Raw genomic sequence first — 23,517 nt, forward strand, 5'->3', positions numbered from 1 at the left:
CCCCCCTTTAATTTCGTATAGAGGTGCCCCCTCTGTTCGGAGTTCCAGGATCCGTCCCTGTTTATGACCTGTCGAAATTCACCAAGACTCATATCTAACTCGCATGAAGCATGATTATTTTCATTTTTTAAAGTAATGGCAGCACTTTGCATTACTCTTTCAAAAGACGTCGATCCAGCGATGTATGGGAGCCGTATGTCGTGGATTGAGTGCAGATGTCGATTGCGAGGTGAGCCCCTCCCCCTCTTTCATTTCTTCTTTTTTACCACGCAATTGCCTTCGATCTGTTCAGGTGAAAAGGATTATTATATCATACCTTTTTATATCTGCCGAGATGGACCTTGTCATTGTTGTTGTCATTTTATGTTGCTGATTGATAGCAAGAATGCAGTCATGTTTTTCACGAAGGTAAGTTTCGCAGTAGAAGTAGTAGTAGTAGGAGGCGGAGGTGGAGTAAAAGTATATATAATATGTATGCTCGATAGCATCAATGATGATAATGAGTGATAATGGTGGCAATAACAAACTTGGTAAATATACGATAGTAACGGTAATAGGAAAAGGCGTCGTTTTCATTATCGACATCTCCATCGTAGTAGATAATAGAAAGTTAGATTGTTATCATAATCATTATACCAATATTGGTTAAAAAAGTCATAAACTAGCATGTGTTATTAGGTTTTCGAACTAATATGCTTGTGTAAAAACGAGGAGAAATTATTTATTTGTTTGTTTGTTTTTAGCGCCATTGTATGCATATTCTTCTAAATCGCAAGCGTCTTGTGGAAAAGAAACAAAGAACATGGTTTTTGTTATCATGAAGAAAAATAAGCAAGATAGTAACTCTATCGGCTCATAATTATATTCGTTTTCGAACTCTTAAATATTTTTGAAAGGTAACTTCACCTTTTATCAATAACTGCGTAGGCCCTACTTCTTTATTTAAACCTCCCAAACATAGTGTGACGACTACCGGCGATGCGTGAGAGGTACACTTCAGATTGACACTTGGCTGCAGTTCGCTTTGAAAACACAACGAGAACTGCAGGTGGGTATACTCCCCCCCCCCCCCTCCTCCATAACAGGGGGGAGAGGGGAGTCGTGATGGTGCGTCAATGGAGGATTCCGCATGTCTTCAAACTTGGTGTTACAGCATGGTTTTAACCCTATTAAGCCTAAGCTATTTTGACCCCTCGCAGGCCCAAGGGGGGCACATTGTGCCCCCCCCTATATAACTTTTTTATTATTTGATGTATCATCGTCATATTTGGCACGTGGGTAGAGTAACTCATACTCTCCATGACCGTACATTCTAATTTTCACAAGGTCACCCATGGAGGGCGCTATTTACAAAAATATAAAGAAATACATAGGAAATATGCTAAAAACATGATTTTTCGGTATAATTTCTTTATCCCCATTATATATGTCTTATTATAGACCAATTATTTTCATATTTGTCACAAATGATAAGCAAGTACAATCTTATTATTTGTTACGTTTGAAATTTCTCAAGGTCACCACATGGGGGTGCTATTCATATCAACATAGTGATACATTATGAGACCTGAGATGAAATGTTTGGGATGTGTACATGTATAGTTATGACATTTCATATTTGCATAATCCTGGAATTTTGAGATTGCAAATTGATAATATGATAAACTGATGATATTAGAGGCATAACTTGGGTGAAGAAATCAAAATAACTCAAAATATAAAGGCAATTTGTAGAAAATTGTTTTCAATTATCTCTATTATATCTATTGTTTTATGCCTTTGTCACATAAAAACAAAGGAAATAAAAAGAAAAACTTTCCAGGACCATAATTACTTCAAATTTTGCTTCTTCAACAAATTTCAGCCAAGAAACATCCATTTCATACACTGTAATGCTGTTAAATGAAATGGGAACAGAAAAAAAGATGCAAAATCTGACTGACATGATTGTCAGTTTATGGTTGCCATGGCAACCAGCAACATCAAATATAGCTAAATCATATACCAAAATGTTCGCAATAAGATTTTAGGAAAAGTCACCGAATTTGGTTGAAATCGGATTAAGGACGGAGGAGTGGCAAACGAAAATCTGGTAGGGGGGGGGGAACATTGTGCCCCCCCCCCCCCTTCTTGGGCTTTATAGGGTTAAAGGTCTGGCCTTGGACCTACTAAATGGTGTGGCATGCGATGACACTGGTACTTGGTACTGACGTACTATCATGAGATTCGCGCCATCAATTGGCAGGTAGTCAAAGAATGAAATACAACAATGGCAAAATTACTGCTGGAGTGCACATTGCGTCGTGCAATGTTGAAGAAGAATAATTATTTGAAAACTGAAGAAGAACGCCCCAAAGTTGAATTATGAAATACGGTAGTACCACTGTCGTGAAGTAGATACTGTGGACTGGTGGTGTATCAGACTTTTGTTGTGTGTATACAAAGTGTCTAATTGAGGGGACTGAACACGATGAGATGATGTCTTTCTTAAAACATTACGGTAGACACTGATGGTGGTATACTTTTCATTGTTGGCTATTCGGAGTTACGAGGATATCGGTGATAGCACCTGGGTCCCTTGGAGAAAATTCAACGTGTGTGTATTTGTGTGCGTTTGTGAGTATGTGTGTGTGTGTGTGTGTGTGTGTGTGTGTGATATTTTCCGAGGGTTATCCGTTTGTGGGGGAATAATTCTGATTTCACATTCTGTTATCCCTCAGTAATCTATATTTTTGTCTCAATCCTTCAAAATTGCCTCACTTGACTCTCATCTCCAGTCCAAAGTATTTGTTGTGCTTTGTGATCAGCACGATTATGCTCTCATTGTCTAATGAAATGCACAAGGTTAAATGCACCTTTCTGTCTTTTATTTCTATTTTATTACTACAGGTCGATATGTCGATCGCAAACATACAAATATTTGAGGTAAGTGATGTACATTACAATTGATATTCACTCAAGTATTACATGGATAGTGTTGGGAGAAACGACTCTAAAGATGGTAATTAAGGCTAAAAAATAGTATCACAACAATGACGTCATGTCGCGTAATATCAATTTAATGAAAGAGTTCTTACTTCCTCTGCGTATTTTTTCTTCACGCCACCATGAACGTCCACTGTGTTGGTGTTGAAGTGGCTGAATGCCTTTTAATGACCTTTAGCCATTTACGATGCAGTATACGATGGTTTGTTTTTTTTTTTCACGTCATTCTCTCTCTCTCTCTCTCTCTCTTATCTGGTTGTAGATGAATAACACATGTCCCATTTGACTTTCGATTTTCTGTTTTTCTTCTTTGTTAAGGCGCACAACGCCTTCAACAACAGGGCGTATGGGTCAGTGTACGGAGGTAAGAAAAGAGTATTGTTTAACCCTATAAAGCCCAAGCTATTTTGACCCCTTCCGGGCCCAAAGGGAGGGGGGGGGGGGGGACACATTGTGCCCCCCCCCCTACATAATTTCTTTATCATAATATGATGTATGACCGTCATATTTGGCACATGGGTAGAGCAACTCATACTCTACATGGCCCAACATTTGAAATTTCTCAAGGTCATCCACTGAGGGCTCTATTTACCAAAATATAAAGAAATACATAGGAAATACGCTAGAATTATGTGTTTTCTTTTTACTTCTTTATCCCCAGTATATATATATTTTTTCTCATATTAATCATTTTTTTTATATTTACCCCAAAGGAAAAGCAAATCAACCTCCACTATTTGTTAAGGTTGAAATTCCACAAGGTCAACATATGGGGGTGCTATTCATTACATTATAAAGAAATATATAAAACCTATGATGTATTGCTCGGAATGTATACATATATTGGTATCGCATTTCATATTTCCAAATATTGAAATTTTGAGTTTTCAGATTGATGATATGATAAACAAATGATATTACAGGAAAAGCTTGTGTGAAGATAGCACAAAATGAAAGGGTAGTCTTTGGAAAATGCTGTATTTTCGATTATCTCTATAGGTTTTCCCATTCATTTTCAAACTTTTTTCATTCAATTTCACAAATTTTTACTTCAATTTCGTCGCAAGATGTCGGGAATAGGCTAATCTTACTTTCAAATTCGTCTTTCGTCGTTCATTTTCAAATAAAGTCCATTCAATTTAGTCATTTGGCATACATTTTCGTCATTTACAGTTCAAATTCGTCAGTCTCACTTGCAGTACTCAAAACAGCAGGATCGATTTCGTCTTTTGTTAATCATTTTCATTAAATTTTCATTCATATTCGTCTCATATCTCTATCCGGTGTGATTTTCCAGTCATTCATGTATTTTTTTTTCTGTAACCGTTCATATTTTACATTCAGGAGTTAACATATATACACATGCCCCCCCCCCCCACACGCACACACACACAGAACCACAGATACAGACACACGTCTCGCAAACGAAAACACTGACAAACGATTTCTAGGCAAACATTATTAAAGACAAAATTTAAGTGTAGAATCGTCGCCTATTTAATGTCAAAGAATGGATAACATAATTATGTTTGCTGATTTCCAGGGTACAAAATTTAAAGTTTGCTTCATGCATTATGATGCAAAAACCTGAACATAACGAGTTAAAGTTCAAAATGTGACACTGACATACTGTCCTGGGTTATGACTTTTGACTGTCGTTATATCCTTCAATCAATTTTGGTTGGCAGTCATGTTTTTCGTGTGTATTGTCTAAGCAAATTGTGTAGGGAATAATGTGTAACGATGCAATTTACCAGAGAAAGTAAAAAACATGTCAGCTTAAAGCTGGTTCACCATCAAAATAAAAAATCGACAACATCTGACTAATTTGAATGAAAAATTCATGAAATTGTGTGAACAAAGACGAATTTGATCTTCACATTCTGCGATCCGTCAGCGGGAGGGACGAATTTGAATGACAATTGACGATTCTGAATGCTTTGTCTTCGAAAATGTTTGACGAAAAACGAATTACAATGACAATTGACGAAATTGAAGTTAGATTTGCGTTCCACGTGCTTCTCGGGACGAAATTGAATAATAATTCTTTGAAATTGAATGACAAAAGTGCGAAAATGGATGGGAAAACCTATATTATATCTTTTGTTTGATGCGTATGACATATAGAAAATGAAGGAAATAATAAGAAGACCATTTCAGGGTAGTTCACAACCATAATTACTTCACCCTTTGGTCCTTCAGCAAATTACAGCCAAGAACACTCCCATTTCATCCATTATTATATTGTTAACTGAAATTGGAACAGAAAATCATGTAAAATCTGATGAACATGGTTGTCAGTTCATGGTTGCCATGGCAGCCAGCAATATCGAACATAGCTGAATTATACATCAAAATGTGCGCAATAAGATTTTAGGGAAAGTCACCAAATTTGTTTGGAATCGAGTAAAGGATGTAGGAGTGGCAAACGAAAATAGGGTGGGGGGCACAATGTGCTCACCTTGGGCTTTATAGGGTTAAGACACTTGTACATGTATGTATCAGTGAAATAATTCATCATTTCAGCTGTCAAACAAATCACTACAACTTAATCATGACAGCAAAGCTTTCAAAAGTAGTTTGCAACTGAAAACAGCTTCTAAAAGAGAAGACTTCGTCGGGAGTTTTCGTTCAGTCCATTTGACATCTAAATGAGGAATTAAGTTGTACACTGATAAATTGGGAGATGTTTTCACTATCACGGGTATGCTAATATTAAAATGAGGCAAGATGATAATGTCAGCACGTCATAAGTCTCCGAGTGATGTGCATGCATGTCTTCACTGAGTTGACTTATACAATTATATAGGTAGATTTAAGAAGAAAGTGACTTTCCTAGAGTTATCCTAAATTTTTGATGGTATGCTCTGGTGACTTCTGTCGACAAAGGAGGACCTATACCTCCTAGTTTATAGACCCAAAATAGTTTTTAGAATAAATGTACAAACCAAGCAAAAGTTGTGAGGCGATGATGTCATTACCATGTCTCATTTGCATATATGACTGTGTTTGCCAAATGTCTTAAAGATACATGAGGAACTCTTAATTACTAAACTTTTGTATCACTGTATTTCTTTGTTTTAATCCGACTGTATGAAACTTTCACTGTTCTTTGTATTTAGATTTACTTCTTTTGATCAATTATGATTTTTTGGTCATCTTGAATATTAAAGGGATGGTGCAGTATTGGTGCAGATGTGAATTAAGCTCTTAAAGTTTTGCGAGATACCAAGAAAACACTTATAAAATAGTACAGAGCATACCATTTTAAGAGGAATTCAAAGTTTATTTGATGAAAATCGGGTTTTGAATGACTGAAACATCCAAAAAAGTAAAGCAAAGCGATCGTAATAAACTGTGGGTCCCACACTTATTAGAATCACTCTGTTTTGGATATCTTAGTCATTTCAAAACCAATTTTCATCAAGTAAAATGTTGAATTCCTCATGGAATTACATGCTCTTCCATATTTCATAAAAGGCTTCTCATTATCTCACCAAAAAATGCTGGAAACTTGAAATTAGGTCTCAACCAAAACTATACGATCCCTTCAACGATTGTTAGGGAAGTTTTTCTTTAATCTTAATTGCATTGTGTCGTGAAAATCTACAGCAGAGGACACATGTCACTGGCCCCCGCCTTACAACGATCAGTGCCTGGGGTTAGCTAATCACGAATTCAGTATCATCGACATGTTGAACATGGGCGTGAGGGCGGTATCCATCGATATTTGGTGGTGCGCAGACGCTGTAAGTATGAACACTTTCCATGTGCCCCTTCGTATTGCATGTCATAACCCTTCGGTTTACACGATTTGGAAATCTTGACTCATTGTATATATTAAAATGATTTACACTCTCTACATATGTTGCACATTACACTTTCTGGGATAGGGTTTGTGTATGAGTATTTTAGTGGGGCTATCAGGAGCATACAGTTGTATATTCATAAATGCACATTAGATCTATTAATAGCGTCGTGCACATTCTACGCAGAATACACATTACCCGCATTTTCACTTACAAGTATTCATTTTACACCAGTGCCCATGTATACACATATTGGTGTTTATCTCTCTTGTGATTAACCTGCAATTCGATTCGACGATATATTGCATTGAAGAAACATAATTAGTCCGTCATATTTTTTTTTCCTGTATAATATGTATCCTTCAATGTAATTATCTGTTATATTTGTTTGTTTGTTTGCTTTTATTTCTGCATTCAATCAGATGCAATTTGAATGCAAACTTCAAAAAGTACAAAGACAAAGAATAACAAGTGCAGTGAAATAAATTGATAACAGTACATAAATAGATACACATAGGTAATTGCATTGAGCAATGTAGATACACAGAAACATAAAATAAGATATACAGTATTTTTCAGTAAACAACAGAGATCATTGAATGCAGGAGACCACCATCATAAGCGATTAAGCTTGAAATGGATGGAGGCCTCATAAAATGACTATCCAACGACATAACTCTCTTGGAGGAAGGTGATCAGGTGAGTGCAGTGCAGTTGCAGGTGAGAGTGCAATTATCTGTTACATCAAATGCATAACAACTATACAGGGTACAAGCTTTAGCACGATGTATCAGGTGATTCGTATATTAAATTTGAAAATCACAAACATTCCTGACAGTTACATGATGTGATTTTTGAAGTTTATATACCCACATGTTATACGCTTCTGGTGAAATTTCTAAAAATGTAATTTTAGCTGGTTATGGTATACATCGCATGCGGAATTGCATATCATGTCATTGTTTGGGGTAATTCCTGTAGATGAGGGCCGCTTATCTGGTTACCCAGTTCTCTATTGGCTGCGGACAGACCAACGTCCTCTTCTCTGACGTCATAGCTGAGATCGGGCAGTGGCTGGACCAACCCGGGCATGGAGGAGAGTTGGTCAAGATTCAAGTGGACGTAAGTGGAAATACACAAAAAGAACTAAATCAAATGAAAATTAAGTTTACAGGTTTTTGGCTACAAACCGAGACAAAATGTGATTATCTGGAAGTTGGATGATTTAGAATTTTTCATCGGTGATGCGAGAAAACGATTATCTTCGTAGAAACCATTGATTGGATTTGAATTTGTCGTACAAATGTAAACTTATGTTGTTTTGTCATGAAATGTGATTATCAGACAGTTGCCTTCTTAAGCTGCCTCGCAGATGGCATTCTACCTTCGAAAGTGTTGATGCAAAGTCTAAAAGTGACTGTGGTTGATGCATAGGCGCCGGAAGCGGGGGGGGGGGCAAAACGCATTTTTGCCCCCCCCCCCAAAAAGCCCCCCCCCCCCGAAAAAATAAAAAATAAATAAATAAATAGATAAAAATAAATAGAATTATATATATATATATATATATATATATATGTATATGTATATATATATATATATATACATATATATACATATACATATATATATAGATATATATATATATATGTATATATATATATATATATATATATACATATGAAATACAAATAGGGAAATTTATTAGCTAAGACTAGTAATTCTAACTCTCATAAATGTTTAGACATTCATTTTTCGTTGCGCGTGAGCAGATTATCCTAACCGCATTCAACGGTAACCGTTGCAGTTTTTAGAGGCCTTTGGCTATGGAAAAATCGTATAAATATCAAAATGTTAGCTTTAAGCACTGGCGGATTTAGAGGCGGGCACAACTGGCCCATGCCAACCCTCCTTTTGAAGCAACTTTTTTTACAAATTCTTCTTTGTTTTGAAATTTTATACGTGTGCCCCTCCCCCCCCCCCCCCCATCCTCTTGAGAAAAAAAAATCTTCCATACGTCCCTCTTCCACCGCTAGTTGTTACTAACGTGACACCTGACGTAGGTAGCGCTCCCGGAAAATAGTTTTAACCCCCGCCCGCACCGCCCACCCCCCCCCCCCTTCTTAATTTCCAAAGCGAAAAAATATAGCTACAAACGGCAGTTTTGGGACTGTAAAATGTCAAAATTTTCAAGCTCGTTCGCTGCGCTCGCTCGCATTCAATCGCTGTGCCATTCTCCTGATGTTGCTGCCAGTAATTGCCAGCAGTTGCGCCCGGTGCGTCCCCCCCCCCCCCTTAATTTCCACAGCGAAAAAAAGTATAGCTACAAACGGCAGTTTTTATACTGTAAAATGTCAAAATTTTCAAGCTCGCTCGCATTTAATCGTTATGCCATTGTAAAAGAGAATGTTACTGCCAGTAATTGCCAGCAGTTGCGCCTGGGCCGCCCCCCTCCCCGCCCCCCCCCACCCTTAATTTCCAAAGCAAAAAAAAAAAAAAAATAGCTACAAACGGCAGTTTGGGGACTGTAAAATGTCAAAATTTTCAAGCTCGCTCGCATTAATCGTTATGCCATTCTCCTAACGTTGCTGCCAGTAATTGCCAGCAGTTGAGCCCGGTGCGCCTCCCCCTTAATTTCCAAAGCGAAAAACATAGCTACAAACGGCAGTTTTTGGACTGTAGAATGTCAAAATTTTCAAGCTCGCTCACTTCGCTCGCTCGCATTGAATTGTTATGCCATTCTCCTAATGTTGCTGCCAGTAATTGCCAGCAGTTGCGCCCGGTGCGCCCCCCTTAATTTCCAAAGCGAAAGATATAGCTACAAACGGCAGTTTTTGGACTGTAGAATGTCAAAATTTTCAAGCTCGCTCACTTCGCTCGCTCGCATTGAATTGTTATGCAATTCTCCTGATGTTGCTGACAGTGCTTGTCGTTTCACACCGTCATTCCATAATCCATGTAAGGAAAACTTACAATGTTGCTCAATGACTGCGTTGTTGAATGTATCACATTCCGTAATGTATTGTAGTCCCATTAAGTTTGCAGACTGACAGCGCACGCACACACGCACAAGCATACACACCCTCAAAATTGCTCTTCCACAAGGTGCCCCCCCCCCTGTCTCGACCCACGGTACGCCATTGTACACACACATATATATATATATATATATATATATATATATATATATATATGTGTGTGTGTGTGTACAATGGCGTATATATATATATATATATATATGTGTGTGTGTGTGTGTGTGTGTGTGTGTATGTGTATATTGTGTAACATATGTATGGTCTATCGTGAGCCCCCTCCAATATCCCCCCCCCCCCCCCCCCAATCCAAAACTGCTTCCGGCGCGCCTGGGTTGATGTAAGTAGTTTTAAATGTTGCGTACGTTCATTATATTGCCCGTGATTACTGCGCCTCAAGACTGCAACGATAAGCAAATTAGGTGCATTATTTTGATGAGCATAATAACCATATACTTTCAATGATCATAATATTATTGAAAATGTTAGATCAATCACATTGGGTTGACAATTAGACTGGTATATAATCATGTGAAATCCATTCTATAAAGTACAATGCTTTCAGTATAAACTTTTTGAAGAGATGCCAGCACTCAAATGTATATTACAAGTTGATGGCTATAGACAAATAAAAAAAAAATACAGATTGGCCTATCAGCACACATGTGATCATGATAATTATCATATACATGTCAGCTGTCATGCACAACAGTCCTCAACAGCGTTGCGTGTTGTGTGTTTGTCTGATGGGTGTTTCATAGGGGGGGGGGGGGCATGTTACGAGTCCGACATCCACAAGTCATGCAGCCCACGAGTCATACATTCCATGAGGCCGACACTATATACCATAGGCAGAGAAGACCCACGAGTCCCACACTAGGAAAAAAAAACCCACCCAAACAAACCACGAGCTATATTGTCCACCAGCTCGACACTAAGCAAAAATGGCCATTAGTCCGACAGTGTCGGTCTCGTGGGCCTTAATTTTGCGTAGTGTAGAGCTCACGTCGGGCTGTATGACTCGTGGGCTGCAAGACTCATGGACCTTTTTTCAATGTCGAGCTCGTTGACCGTATGACTCGTGGGTGTCGGGCTCGTGGGATGACATTTTTTTTTCATGTGATTGTGTGTGTGTGTATGTTCCTGTATTGTGTTTTGTGTATTGTGTTTGCGTACTGCCGTTTGCTTTCATAGCTTAAATACGTAACTAAAGCCAAAGTTATGTCCTTCTCACCGCTCCATGTACGCAGGAGAAGTACGATCAGGGTCACGACGCTGAGGTGAACGGTCCTTTGGAGACATATCTTGGTTATGATCGTATCTTGAGTCCCGCAGATCTCCGGGAACTCTACGGAGGTGTCTGGCCGACACTACGGAGGATGAGAGAGGTACATCTGCTCGATCGTATTAAACCAACAAACAAATAAACGTGTATAGGCCTGATACGAAAAACGAGTGTATCAGACGATCTTCTTTCTAACTAGCAGCACCCGTGGAAATCCACGGGTCTGAGGGGTTTAATTTTTTTTTCTCATAATACGATTTTGCACATTTTTATTGAAGAAATAAAAAGAAAAGTCTTCTCATTCTTTCGTTAATTGTGCTGTCTTCTAAATGACTACCCTTCCCAGAAATTTTATAATACATTTTTGTAGTATATGCCAGGCGATCCGGTCCATTGGTAGGGATCATTCCCGCCACTACTTGCTTTTATTATAGAACTTGAGTTTCGAGGGGTTATTTGCACCCGTTGAAGTCCAACAGTTGTCTTGTTGCCCCTCACCCCTCCCCCCCCCCCCCCCTCACGCACACACACATTTCCACCTCCGCAGGGCAAAAAACAAAAACATTCAGGGAAAAATTACCAAAAACGCAAATGAGATTCCCCGAAAGTTCTGCCCACAGGTTGTTCCCGTCGAAACGGGAAGATATTAACACTATGACTTTGATTACCCCCTGCTCTTGCATCCACGCGGGCACCCGCGGGAATCCACGGCTGGTCTCAAGGCCTCGGATTGTTTTGTGGTTTTTTTTTTTCATGTTTCTTTTCCCCACGTTATGAGAGAAAAATAAGATATATCTTCATAATTTTGCTCCCTCCTTTTTGTTTTTAATCACCAAAACTTGGCTTGATATATCATATTAATATAGAACTACATCTGCTTCAGATTGTACATTATCATAATTAATATTAGGCCTACAATTATTGCTCCTATTATTGTTATTATTATATCATTATTATCATTATCCTTATCATTATTATTATTATTATTATTATCATCATTGTTATTATTTGGGGAGGGGGAGATCATAGTCATCAGGTTTAATAGGCACCCGTGTGAGTAGGTTCTCACGACCTCGTATTTTTTTTCTTTAATATTTTTCCCATGTTATGGAAGAAAGAAGAATATATACATCACTGCATTCGTCTTCATTTGCTCCCTCTTTTTTTGTCACCAAAACTTGGTTTGATAGACCATAGAACCACACATTCTATTTCCACTTGCAATTTTAAAAATAGGCGGTCGGCAAAGCGAGGTTTTCCTCTACGTCCGCTCATCTTATGAATATGTATGATTACGGCAGCTCTGCAGTAAACGAATGGACACACAGCTGCGCGTGTAATCTGATATGTAAGGGTACGATCGGCAAATATATTTAGCCGCGTCCTAAACAGTCTGCGTACAATGACATCGGACTTGAGAGCAAACGGCGAGCAAACTAAATGACGTACCTGAGCTGCATATAGTATTCTGCAGTTGTGCAAAATACAATTACATAACCAACGTTCGTTGTTTTCATTTGGGGACGCCAATAATGGCGAACTGTACGTAAATGCCCTTGTAGTCCATATCACGCACACACAGATTCGTGTAACCATCGTCAATACATTCAGTACACGTAACAGGCGGAGGCAAAGGTACATCACAGAACTATATACACACAGTGTAGAGTGTGTATAGAGTTCTGCGAGGTACATTGTGTGTGTGCGTGCGCGTCCGCCGGAAGATGTCAGAGATTTCGCTGCACCATCATCTAGTATCCCCCAGTGTCTCTGCAAGCTAAAAGATGGAAGATCGAGAAAGCAGGAGGCCAGCGCAGGTTCCGTGAATATTGAAACGCTCGGCTCTTTCGTCACGCACAAAAATGCATTATGCATGTAGCTAATTAATTTTTCTTTTTCGTCCTCGACGTCGACACGGAGGCGGAGAGGGGACGAAACCCACACCATTCGATGTAGGATACTCTCCTGCGGCCGACGGCACCGGTCGCAACTGCCCGGAGCCGACGGCTCGGGAGGAGATAGAGAAACCAGCAACGCCGAAATAAAACAGGAAATACATAAGGCCGCGACAACAACAACAACTTCGAGTATTCTAGTATAGGACTAGCAGCACCCGTGGAAATCCACGGGTCTGAGGGGTTTTATTTTTTTTTCTCATAATACGATTTTGCACATTTTTATTGAAGAAATAAAAAGAAAAGTCTTCTCATTCTTTCGTTAATTGTGCTGTCTTCTCAATGACCACCCTTCCCAGAAATTTTATAATGCATTTTTGTAGTATATGCCCGGCGATACGGTCCATTGGTAGGGATCATTCCCGCCACTACTTGCTTTTATTATAGAACTTGAGTTTCGAGGGGTTATTTGCACCCGTTGAAGTCCAACAGTTGTCTTGTTGCCCCTCACCCATCCCCCCCCCCCCACGCACACACACATTTCCACCTCCGCAGGGCAAAAAACAAAAACATTCAGGGAAAAATTACCAAAAACGCAAATGAGATTCCCCGAAAGTTCTGCCCACAGGTTGTTCCCGTCGAAACGGGAAGATATTAACACTATGACTTTGATTACCCCCTGCTCTTGCATCCACGCGGGCACCCGCGGGAATCCACGGCTGGTCTCAAGGCCTCGGTTTGTTTTGTGTTTTTTTTTATGTTTCTTATCCCCACGTTATGAGAGAAAAATAAGATATTTTCGTCTTCATAATTTTGCTCCCTCCTTTTTGTTTTTAATCAGCAAAACTTGGCTTGATATATCATATAGAACTACATCTGCTTCAGACTGTACATTATCATAATCAATATTAGGCCTACAATTATTGCTCCTATTACAGTTACTATTATATTATTATTATCATTATCATTATTATTATTATTATTATTATTATTATTATTATTATTATTGTTATTATTTGGGGAGGGGGAGATCATAGTCATCAGGTCTAATAGCCACCCGTGGGAGTAGGGTCTCACGACCTCGTATTTTTTTTCTTTAATATTTTTCCCATGTTATGGAAGAAAGAAGAATATATACATCACTGCATTCGTCTTCATTTGCTCCCTCTTTTTTTTTGTCACCAAAACTTGGTTTGATAGACCATAGAACCACACATTCTATTTCCACTTGCAATTTTAAAAATAGGCGGTCGGCAAAGCGAGGTTTTCCTCTACGTCCGCTCATCTTATGAATATGTATGATTACAGCAGCTCTGCAGTAAACGAATGGACACAGCTGCGAGTGTAATCTGATAAGGAAGGGTACGATCAGCAAATATATTTAGCCGCGTCCTAAACAGTCTGCGTACAATGACATCGGACTTGAGAGCAAACGGCGAGCAAACTAAATGACGTACCTGAGCTGCATATAGTATTCTGCAGTTGTGCAAAATACAATTACATAACAACGTTCGTTGTTTTCATTTGGGGACGCCAATAATGGTGAACTGTACGTAAATGCCCTTGTAGTCCATATCATCACGCACACACAGATTCGTGTAACCATCGTCAATACATTCAGTACACGTAACAGGCGGAGGCAAAGGTACATCACAGAACTATACACACAGTGTAGAGTGTGTAGAGTTCTGCGAGGTACATTGTGTGTGTGCGTGCGCGTCCGCCGGAAGATGTCAGCGATTTCGCTGCACCATCATCTTTAGTATCTCCCAGTGTCTCTGCAAGCTAAAAGATGGAAGATCGAGAAAGCAGGAGGCCAGCGCAGGTACCGTGAATATTGAAACGCTCGGCTCTTTCGTCACGCACAAAAATGCATTATGCATATTGCTAATTAATTTTTCTTTTTCGTCCTCGACGTCGACACGGAGGCGGAGAGGGGACGAAACCCGCGCCATTCGATGTAGGATACTCTCCTGCGGCCGACGGCACCGGTCGCAGCTGCCCGGAGCCCACGGCTCGGGAGGAGATAGACAAACCAGCAACGCCGAAATAAAACAGGAAATACATAAGGCCGCGACAACAACAACAACTTCGAGTATTATAGTATAGGACTAGCAGCACCCGTGGAAATCCACGGGTCTGAGGGGTTTTATTTTTTTTTCTCATAATACGATTTTGCACATTTTTATTGAAGAAATAAAAAGAAAAGTCTACTCATTCTTTCGTTAATTGTGCTGTCTTCTAAATGACCACCCTTCCCAGAAATTTTATAATACATTTTTGTAGTATATGCCAGGCGATCCGGTCCATTGGTAGGGATCATTCCCGCCACTACTTGCTTTTATTATAGAACTTGAGTTTCGAGGGGTTATTTGCACCCGTTGAAGTCCAACAGTTGTCTTGTTGCCCCTCATCCCTCCCCCCCCCTCACGCACACACACATTTCCACCTCCGCAGGGCAAAAAACAAAAACATTCAGGGAAAAATTACCAAAAACGCAAATGAGATTCCCCGAAAGTTCTGCCCACAGGTTGTTCCCGTTGAAACGGGAAGATATTAACACTATGACTTTGATTACCCCCTGCTCTTGCATCCACGCGGGCACCCGCGGGAATCCACGGCTGGTCTCAAGGCCTCGGTTTGTTTTGTGTTTTTTTTTTTTCATGTTTCTTTTCCCCACGTTATGAGAGAAAAATAAGATATTTTCGTCTTCATAATTTTGCTCCCTCCTTGTTGTTTTTAATCACCAAAACTTGGCTTGATATATCATATTAATATAGAACTACATCTGCTTCAGATTGTACATTATCATAATTAATATTAGGCCTACAATTATTGCTCCTATTATTGTTATTATTATATCATTATTATCATTATCCTAAATCATTATTATTATTATTATTATTATTATTATTATTATCATTGTTATTATTTGTGGAGAGGGTGATCATAGTCATCAGGTTTAATAGGCACCCGTGGGAGTAGGTTCTCACGACCTCGTATTTTTTTTCTTTAATATTTTTCCCATGTTATGGAAGAAAGAAGAATATATACATCACTGCATTCGTCTTCATTTGCTCCCTCTTTTTTTTGTCACCAAAACTTGGTTTGATAGACCATAGAACCACACATTCTATTTCCACTTGCAATTTTAAAAATAGGCGGTCGGCAAAGCGAGGTTTTCCTCTACGTCCGCTCATCTTATGAATATGTATGATTACAGCAGCTCTGCAGTAAACGAATGGACACAGCTGCGCGTGTAATCTGATATGTAAGGGTACGATCGGCAAATATATTTAGCCGCGTCCTAAACAGTCTGCGTACAATGACACCGGACTTGAGAGCAAACGGCGAGCAAACTAAATGACGTACCTGAGCTGCATATAGTATTCTGCAGTTGTGCAAAATACAATTACATAACCAACGTTCGTTGTTTTCATTTGGGGACGCCAATAATGGCGAACTGTACGTAAATGCCCTTGTAGTCCATATCACGTGTACGCACACACAGATTCGTGTAACCATCGTCAACACATTCAGTACACGCAACAGGCGGAGGCAAAGGTACATCACAGAACTATACACACAGTGTAGAGTGTGTATAGAGTTCTGCGAGGTACATTGTGTGTGTGCGTGCGCGTCCGCCGGAAGATGTCAGAGATTTCGCTGCATCATCATCTTTAGTATCCCCCAGTGTCTCTGCAAGCTAAAAGATGGAAGATCGAGAAAGCAGGAGGCCAGCGCAGGTACCGTGAATATTGAAAAGCTCGGCTCTTTCGTCACGCACAAAAATGCATTATGCATGTAGCTAATTAATTTTTCTTTTTCGTCCTCGACGTCGACACGGAGGCGGAGAGGGGACGAAACCCACGTCATTCGATGTAGGATACTCTCCTGCGGCCGACGGCACCGGTCGCAACTGCCCGGAGCCGACGGCTCGGGAGGAGATAGAGAAACCAGCAACGCCGAAATAAAACAGGAAATACATAAGGCCGCGACAACAACAACAACTTCGAGTATTATAGTATAGGATAATGATGGAAATGTATGAACACAGTCCAAAGCACGATAGAATATGCAACTGATGGTGTGGACCACGACAACGAATCCTCGTTTCTTCAAATTTTGTTCACTTTGATGACGTCACTCTTTCGAATAGATTTATTGTCCGCATTTACAATTTCCATTCGAACGGTAAATGATTATGTGCTGAAGGACATTTAATGAATGATTGCGCTTCTCTCAGGATTAGTCATGACCTGGCGCTATACTTCCATCCAGGACGGTCAAGTTTTGTATTGAAATTGTGTTGTCTTGCATTATAGTATACATTTCAAGTGCATGTCTACTCTATATATCTCACAAAGAAAGGCAGAAACTTAAAATGAAAACAGGAAATTTAGGTCCTTCACAGTTCGGCAGCATTTCGTTATCCAATAATTTAACCCGGGGGGGGGGGGGGGGGGGGAGTGCTAACCTGAAAACCTAACTGGAGTATAAAATGATAAGAAATTTCACCCTTATTTGTCTATGGGAAACATGTGTTGTACAAATAGAAAAAAAAAAACCTCGCAGTCGATACATGCAAGAAAAAAAGAGGCAATGTAACCCATCACTTTATGTGGCGTTGAATACACACGTGGATGGTGATGTATATAGTTATACTTATAGGTGGCAGCACAAATTGATTCTTTTTTTTTTCGTTTATTTGTTTGTTTGACCTATATCATGTGAGACCGAGATACATGTAAATAAAATCACGCTTTAACGGTTTGGAATATCAGTAAGAAAACCACTTTGTCGAGGTGACTTGGATTTACCGTATTGATTTAATTTCAACAGGATGGAAAACAGGTAGTAGTTGTCGGGAATCCTCACAGGACTCACCAGGGAAAATACATCCACGTTAGTCGATGTCAGTCGGCCGGTGTGAATAAGGTAAAGCATTGCCACTTTTCTTTTTTATGAGAAATTAGTTTGAAATAAAGAAGGATTGACAATTTCTTCAAAATGCAAGCTTTTGCAATGCTGGAGATAGGAGAGATTTAGGTAGACTTAGCGTGAAAACCGATACAGAATAAGCATCATGTACCGTTCAGTGTTCAGCACGAAATGACAGCATAAAAAAAGAAGAAATATTAACTGGCCTTGAAGTGGAGCCGGATATTTGTTGCCCAAGCAATAATCAAAGACAGGGTGATAGCAACTCATCTTTTGAACTGGTCGTCAGATTTTATTTTTTTCCAAACTTCACTGCTGTGTTGCACGAATAGGTCTATTTCTGCCTTCCGTAAATTCATATGACTTGGGATAAATTCTTCTTCCAGAGTGAATGAATTTCAAATTTTCAGGATAAATATATATATATATATATATATATATATATATATATACATACATATATATATATATATACATGTATATATACATGTATATATCAATTTGTTCAAGAAAATTCAGACTTTAATGAAATGACTGAAGACTTTACAGTTTGCGTAACCGATAAATGGGTAATTAAACAATTTTATATTCAAAATGTCTTCTCACAAACACTGTCTGCTCGTTTGCAGTTTACCTCGTACCCACATTGTGGCGGGAAGAACAGCACAAACTGCCGCCGCTTTCTCAGCGACGCCACGCACTTTAACATGTAAGTTTCGTTGATGAAAAAGAAACAATAATCATATTAAAGAATTGCGATATTAAGGTAGCGGTGATGGAGACGATAATGGATTTTGTTTCACAGAAACAAAATTATAAAACAAAAAATTGGAGTTAAGTTGTGTGCAGCTAATAAGGAGGTTTTTGAGAGGAGGAAACCTTATGTGCATATTGATGGGTCAGTGTTGGGTGAAAACTTAGAAAACTTTAATACCTCGAAACGTTGTCATGTTGTGTCTTGTTTTGATTGAAATTCTACCAGTCTTCGTCTGCTTCTCCTCTTAGGGTAACGATTGCTTTGAATCACAATTTTATTGTATATTTTAAAGGGAATTTTCCGTAAAAAAAGAGAGACCTTTACCTCATTGTTTAGATTCTATGCCTACTACGACGGACCCACGAGAGTTGGAGTGATCAAGGATCTTTCGGAGATGGTGAAATGTCGCATCAACCTGCCGGCTATTGACATGGTCAGCCCACAACTCATGGAGACCGCTGTCTTCACCTGGGCCAAGGGGGAACCGAGACTGGAGCTAGATGGAGACTCCTGTATCATGCTCAGGTAAATGTTACCCATCAAAAAATATCATCATGTTGTATGAATCGGCATGTAATCACAGAAAGAGAGAGAGACGTTACAAAGCATGAAGAATATCAGCGCCACTAATGAAGCGTTTATCTTTTCAACACCCTTGTCTTTAACATAAGGGTCACCGACTACATACAGTCATGTACGTCAGATATGTGTTTAGATTCGTATGCGTGATGAACAACTAAAACAAAATGATCATATCAATTTACACATACACTATTCATCTATACCACTATGTAAAAAATAGCAACGAATATCACACGTTGGTGTTTATTTTTCTATCCCACACTGATAACTTTATAACGTTCAAACATGATTTTGCAGCCACGCCGACCATCGTTGGTATATTTCGCCAGACTGCACTCGCTCGCTCAACTACGCTTGCGAGAGTTTGTCAAACCCAGAGGAATGGACGGTCAGCGAGAGAACGGGCCCATATGACGTAACGCAGGACCTCTGTCCCATTGGCTACAAGTTCAGCGTGCCGCATAACGGATACCAACAACAAAAGGTGCCTCCGTGATCAGTTTAGCGATACAAATATATCTTTGATGCCTTTTTCCATCAACATGTACTATAAGCTACAGTTATAATGCCTATAGGGATTTAGAAAATATTGTTAGCATTGTTACAATAGAGAATAGAGAATATTTGTGTTATTGACAACTACTCTAAAAAAATCGAGTGAAAATATTCACTCTTAAAAGAGTGAATACATAAAAGAGTGATTTTAGAGTGAAAATAATTGTATTCACTCGTTTTGGAGTGACCTCAGGGATCACTCCCAAATCTTCGAGTGATCCTTGAGGTCACTCTAAAATGAGTGAAAATGAACATTTCCACTCATAATTCACTCCAATTTCACTCTAAATTCACTCTTTTTCGTATTCACTCTTTTAAGAGTGAATATTTTCACTCGATTTTTTTTAGAGAGTACGCTTTGCAGCACTGAATTAAATGAGCTTACTACTAGTATACAGATTATAATGTGATATACGAGGGTTTTATCAACTGAATACCAGACAAATGGAATGAATAATCTAATTCTTTTCTTTAAGAAGTAATGAGAGAGACATGAAACTTACAATTCCATCACTTTGAATCGGGATAGCATGAATCGAAAGCATCTTTGAATTTTCTATCTTTGTCAGATGGAATAATTTTCGGCAATGTTTACTCATGATATCGTGTTTTCTTTGTATCCACGCAGTTGATCGAAGCAATGGCTGCGACTGGCTCAGTGTGGTTGAACTATTCGCCTTGGCTCCCCGCTCGACTCCCCACCGAGGCCGCTACTCCTCTGCTCACCAACAGTTCAGCACGCACCCTGGCCGCTCCTCACTCAGTGATGTTGCTGGTGATAACGGTGATGACGACGACGATGATGATGACGTCAGGCAGTTTTTGATTTACAGTCACTCCCACATGTCGTCGTGACGAGTGACTTGTGCCATTCCAGCTTATGCACACACTTGCTGCTTGAAGGGAACTCCGATCTATGATTCATTTCAAATATATGATACTTGGCGAAGCGGATATGGTGGGAACCAAATACTCAGAGCTTTCTATTTAGTTTAGTTTTTCAGGCGAAATTTAGATGATTTTTTTTTCGTATGTTTGTTTCCCTGGGCACTGTTTATCAAAGTCAACTTGGCCAGGCGACTGTCTCGCGTGGGTCTGTGCCTGCACTGTCGTGGGTACTCTAAGAGCGCCACCAGCGTCAAAAAGGTGGCAATCTAACTTACCTCACTACCTGTAGATGATACGGACCAGCCAGAGCCCCAACACTTCGTCTTTTCAAAGACACAACATGATAATGATAAGAATGACAATACCAAAAAACAAAAATAAAAATCGCTAAAAACATTTTATTCAAAAAAATACCACCTTGGTCAGAACAAATAAGCTGCTGTTGATAAGGGTGCATCTTTTTACAAAATAATATTATGTTCATTTCCAGTCTGATTACTTTTTAAACTAATTGGAATGACTACATTCAGAAAAAAAATAAAATCTGCAACTTTTGAGTGAGAAACGGTATAGCCTTCTTTATAGGACCTCTGAATGGGAAAAATGCAAATTTCAAGACTGAGATGAAGCATGTAAGTATACTTAAGTGCGAAATACGAATAACAAGGAATTCTTCATGCCCTACATAATAATATCTTTATGAAATGTTTAGTTGTGTCCGTAGAGAGTTGTTTAAAGTTTACAGATGTGAGACCTTCATGCATGGTCTATAACAATCATATCAGCGCCAGTTATTCTTGAGATCAGAGATCTCTTATATCATTTGCAACAGCAAGTCATTAAAGGCCTTGTGAAATGAAAAGAAAATGCCAAATAAATACATCGTCCTGATTTCAACCGAGGAAGAAACACAAGAGCCGTATCTGTATATTATATTTTCATTTTAACAGACCTTAGATTGAGAGTCATTTCGTCGCTGTCGACGCCCTTTGAGTTGTAATACGTTGAGTGTATGCATTCATACCATAGCCTATTTTCAACGATAAATGCTGAGTTTTTAGAAGGGTCGTGTGCATACTTATGAAGGCAGTATGGAATGGCGTACGTACAAGCTGAAATGAATAAGTTACGAGAACAATATTGGAAAAAATAAGAAGGTGTTAATAATTTGCAACTTCGCAGTTGACAAATGATGTCAAAAGAAATGCAAGTGAGAGTGAAACAAGAGATACTAAGAGGAATGCCAGCATGAAATAGTACACGTTGTATTATAATCTCAGCAATACATGTATGTAATTCTGAATGAAATAAGAACCTGAAATATTTAAGTGACAGATGAAGATGAATGTGGATGTGCATTTCGGAAGTTGTGAATTTCTTATGTATATAATTGCTTGATATGAATACGATGAATCGATTCATTGGTCTTTCTTTTAAGGACAGTACTCACGTTTGTATAATGTATGTGAATGTATGTCGGGCAAGGAAACTTTCTGACGTATAAATGAATATCATGCAGTCTCCTTTATGAGAGACGTAACAAGCTTCTCCGGTTTTTTGACATAAGTCTGCACAGGGCTTTGTCTGTTTGCATTTTCTCGGTACTCTGTAGTGATCGTGGATAATTTTCTTCTGTTCATTTGTATACTTCTACAGCAATGATTGATTGCATAAAGCCTAAACTAACTTAGTATGGGTTTGTTTTCGTGTGTGTGTGCTTTTATATTGTTTATATAATGTTATTGTGTAAGGGATAGGCAGGCTTTAGTAATCTACGACTACGCAAATGACAAATGTAAAAAAAAAATGCATGGTGAAGTGTCGAAAATAACAGGAATATCATGAGGAAAGACAGATTGAATTGACATGTAATTATGTATGAAATTGCTTACATGAAGAAGGTTAATTACAATGAGAATTTCTATATTATTTTGCGAATATACATGTATGGGTAGTGTCATGTATGGGTTGATGCTGAGATGATGAATCGATTAATTTCTGTTTCTTTCAAAGGTGATATTCCTATATGTTACATAATCCTAATGTATAAGCCTTGTCAGAGCAAGGAAACTTTTTGACGTAATGACTGGTTAATATTGCTACATCTCTTTGTTCTAGTTCTCCATTGAAACGATGACATAGTTCTGTATCATCCGTCAAGACGAATCAAGAATTCTTACGTCATTTCTTATTTCTGTAAAAATACGAATTGTTTGTGTGTTACCATGCAATCTCCTCTGTGAGAGGCAAACAGCTTCTCCCTTGGTTTTGTGCCTACTAATATTTGTCTTTTCTAAGCACTTTGCAATAATGTTGGGTCAATTTTTTCACTACATTCGTATACTTTTCTATAAACAGCTAATTTCATGAAGCCTATATACAGACTTGTTATGGAATTGTTTCGTTATTTGTTTGTTTGTTCGTTGTTGTTGTTTTTTGCCCTTTTTTAGTTGTTGATACAATGTTAATGAATTCTAACGTTGATGGACAGTAAATTAAGAAAAAGCAGCCTTATCATAACAACTTCAAAAGCACAGCGGAAAACGATGATCTCAATACATCTTTCACACGTTTGTTTAAGTTATACTCATCCCAATCCAAAGGAACATAAATCGTATTCAACAGTGCATGACAAGAGAGAGAGAGGGAGAGAGGGACAAGAATTGCTCATACACAAAACAGAGAATATTCTGAGCTCTGTTAACAATTCTCAGTTTATACTTAGATAAATATTTAAGTATAAAACGAGGATTAAAAAAACAAACTTTGAAATACCCTCTCAACGAGGTTG

General features: G+C 38.8%; 1 protein-coding gene across 1 annotated transcript; it reads left to right on the forward strand.

Annotated features, from left to right (window-relative positions):
* The first annotated feature begins 184 nt into the window (after positions 1 to 184).
* On the forward strand, positions 185 to 20,664 carry LOC139732507 (uncharacterized protein MT2135-like). Its single transcript, XM_071643366.1, has 12 exons — positions 185 to 229; positions 962 to 1,048; positions 2,890 to 2,925; positions 3,304 to 3,349; positions 6,598 to 6,734; positions 7,776 to 7,916; positions 11,074 to 11,211; positions 17,846 to 17,941; positions 18,574 to 18,653; positions 19,038 to 19,226; positions 19,581 to 19,767; positions 20,467 to 20,664. Exons 1-12 carry the CDS (start codon positions 185 to 187, stop codon positions 20,662 to 20,664), a joined length of 1,380 nt encoding a protein of 459 aa, XP_071499467.1.
* The last annotated feature ends 2,853 nt before the right edge of the window (positions 20,665 to 23,517 follow it).

This window comes from Diadema antillarum, unplaced genomic scaffold, assembly GCF_040938485.1.
Source record: "Diadema antillarum isolate AM-2024a unplaced genomic scaffold, OU_Dant_1.0 seq00000429_RagTag, whole genome shotgun sequence".
Classification (NCBI taxonomy): domain Eukaryota; kingdom Metazoa; phylum Echinodermata; class Echinoidea; order Diadematoida; family Diadematidae; genus Diadema; species Diadema antillarum.

Coding starts and splice junctions, on each gene's coding strand:
- LOC139732507 (XM_071643366.1), top strand. CDS start 185: ATGGGAGCCGTATGTCGTGGATTGAGTGCAGATGTCGATTGCGAG. Junction 3,350..6,597: donor GTATGGGTCAGTGTACGGAG/GTAAGAAAAGAG, acceptor GAAAATCTACAG/CAGAGGACACATGTCACTGG. Junction 19,227..19,580: donor GACTCCTGTATCATGCTCAG/GTAAATGTTACC, acceptor ATGATTTTGCAG/CCACGCCGACCATCGTTGGT.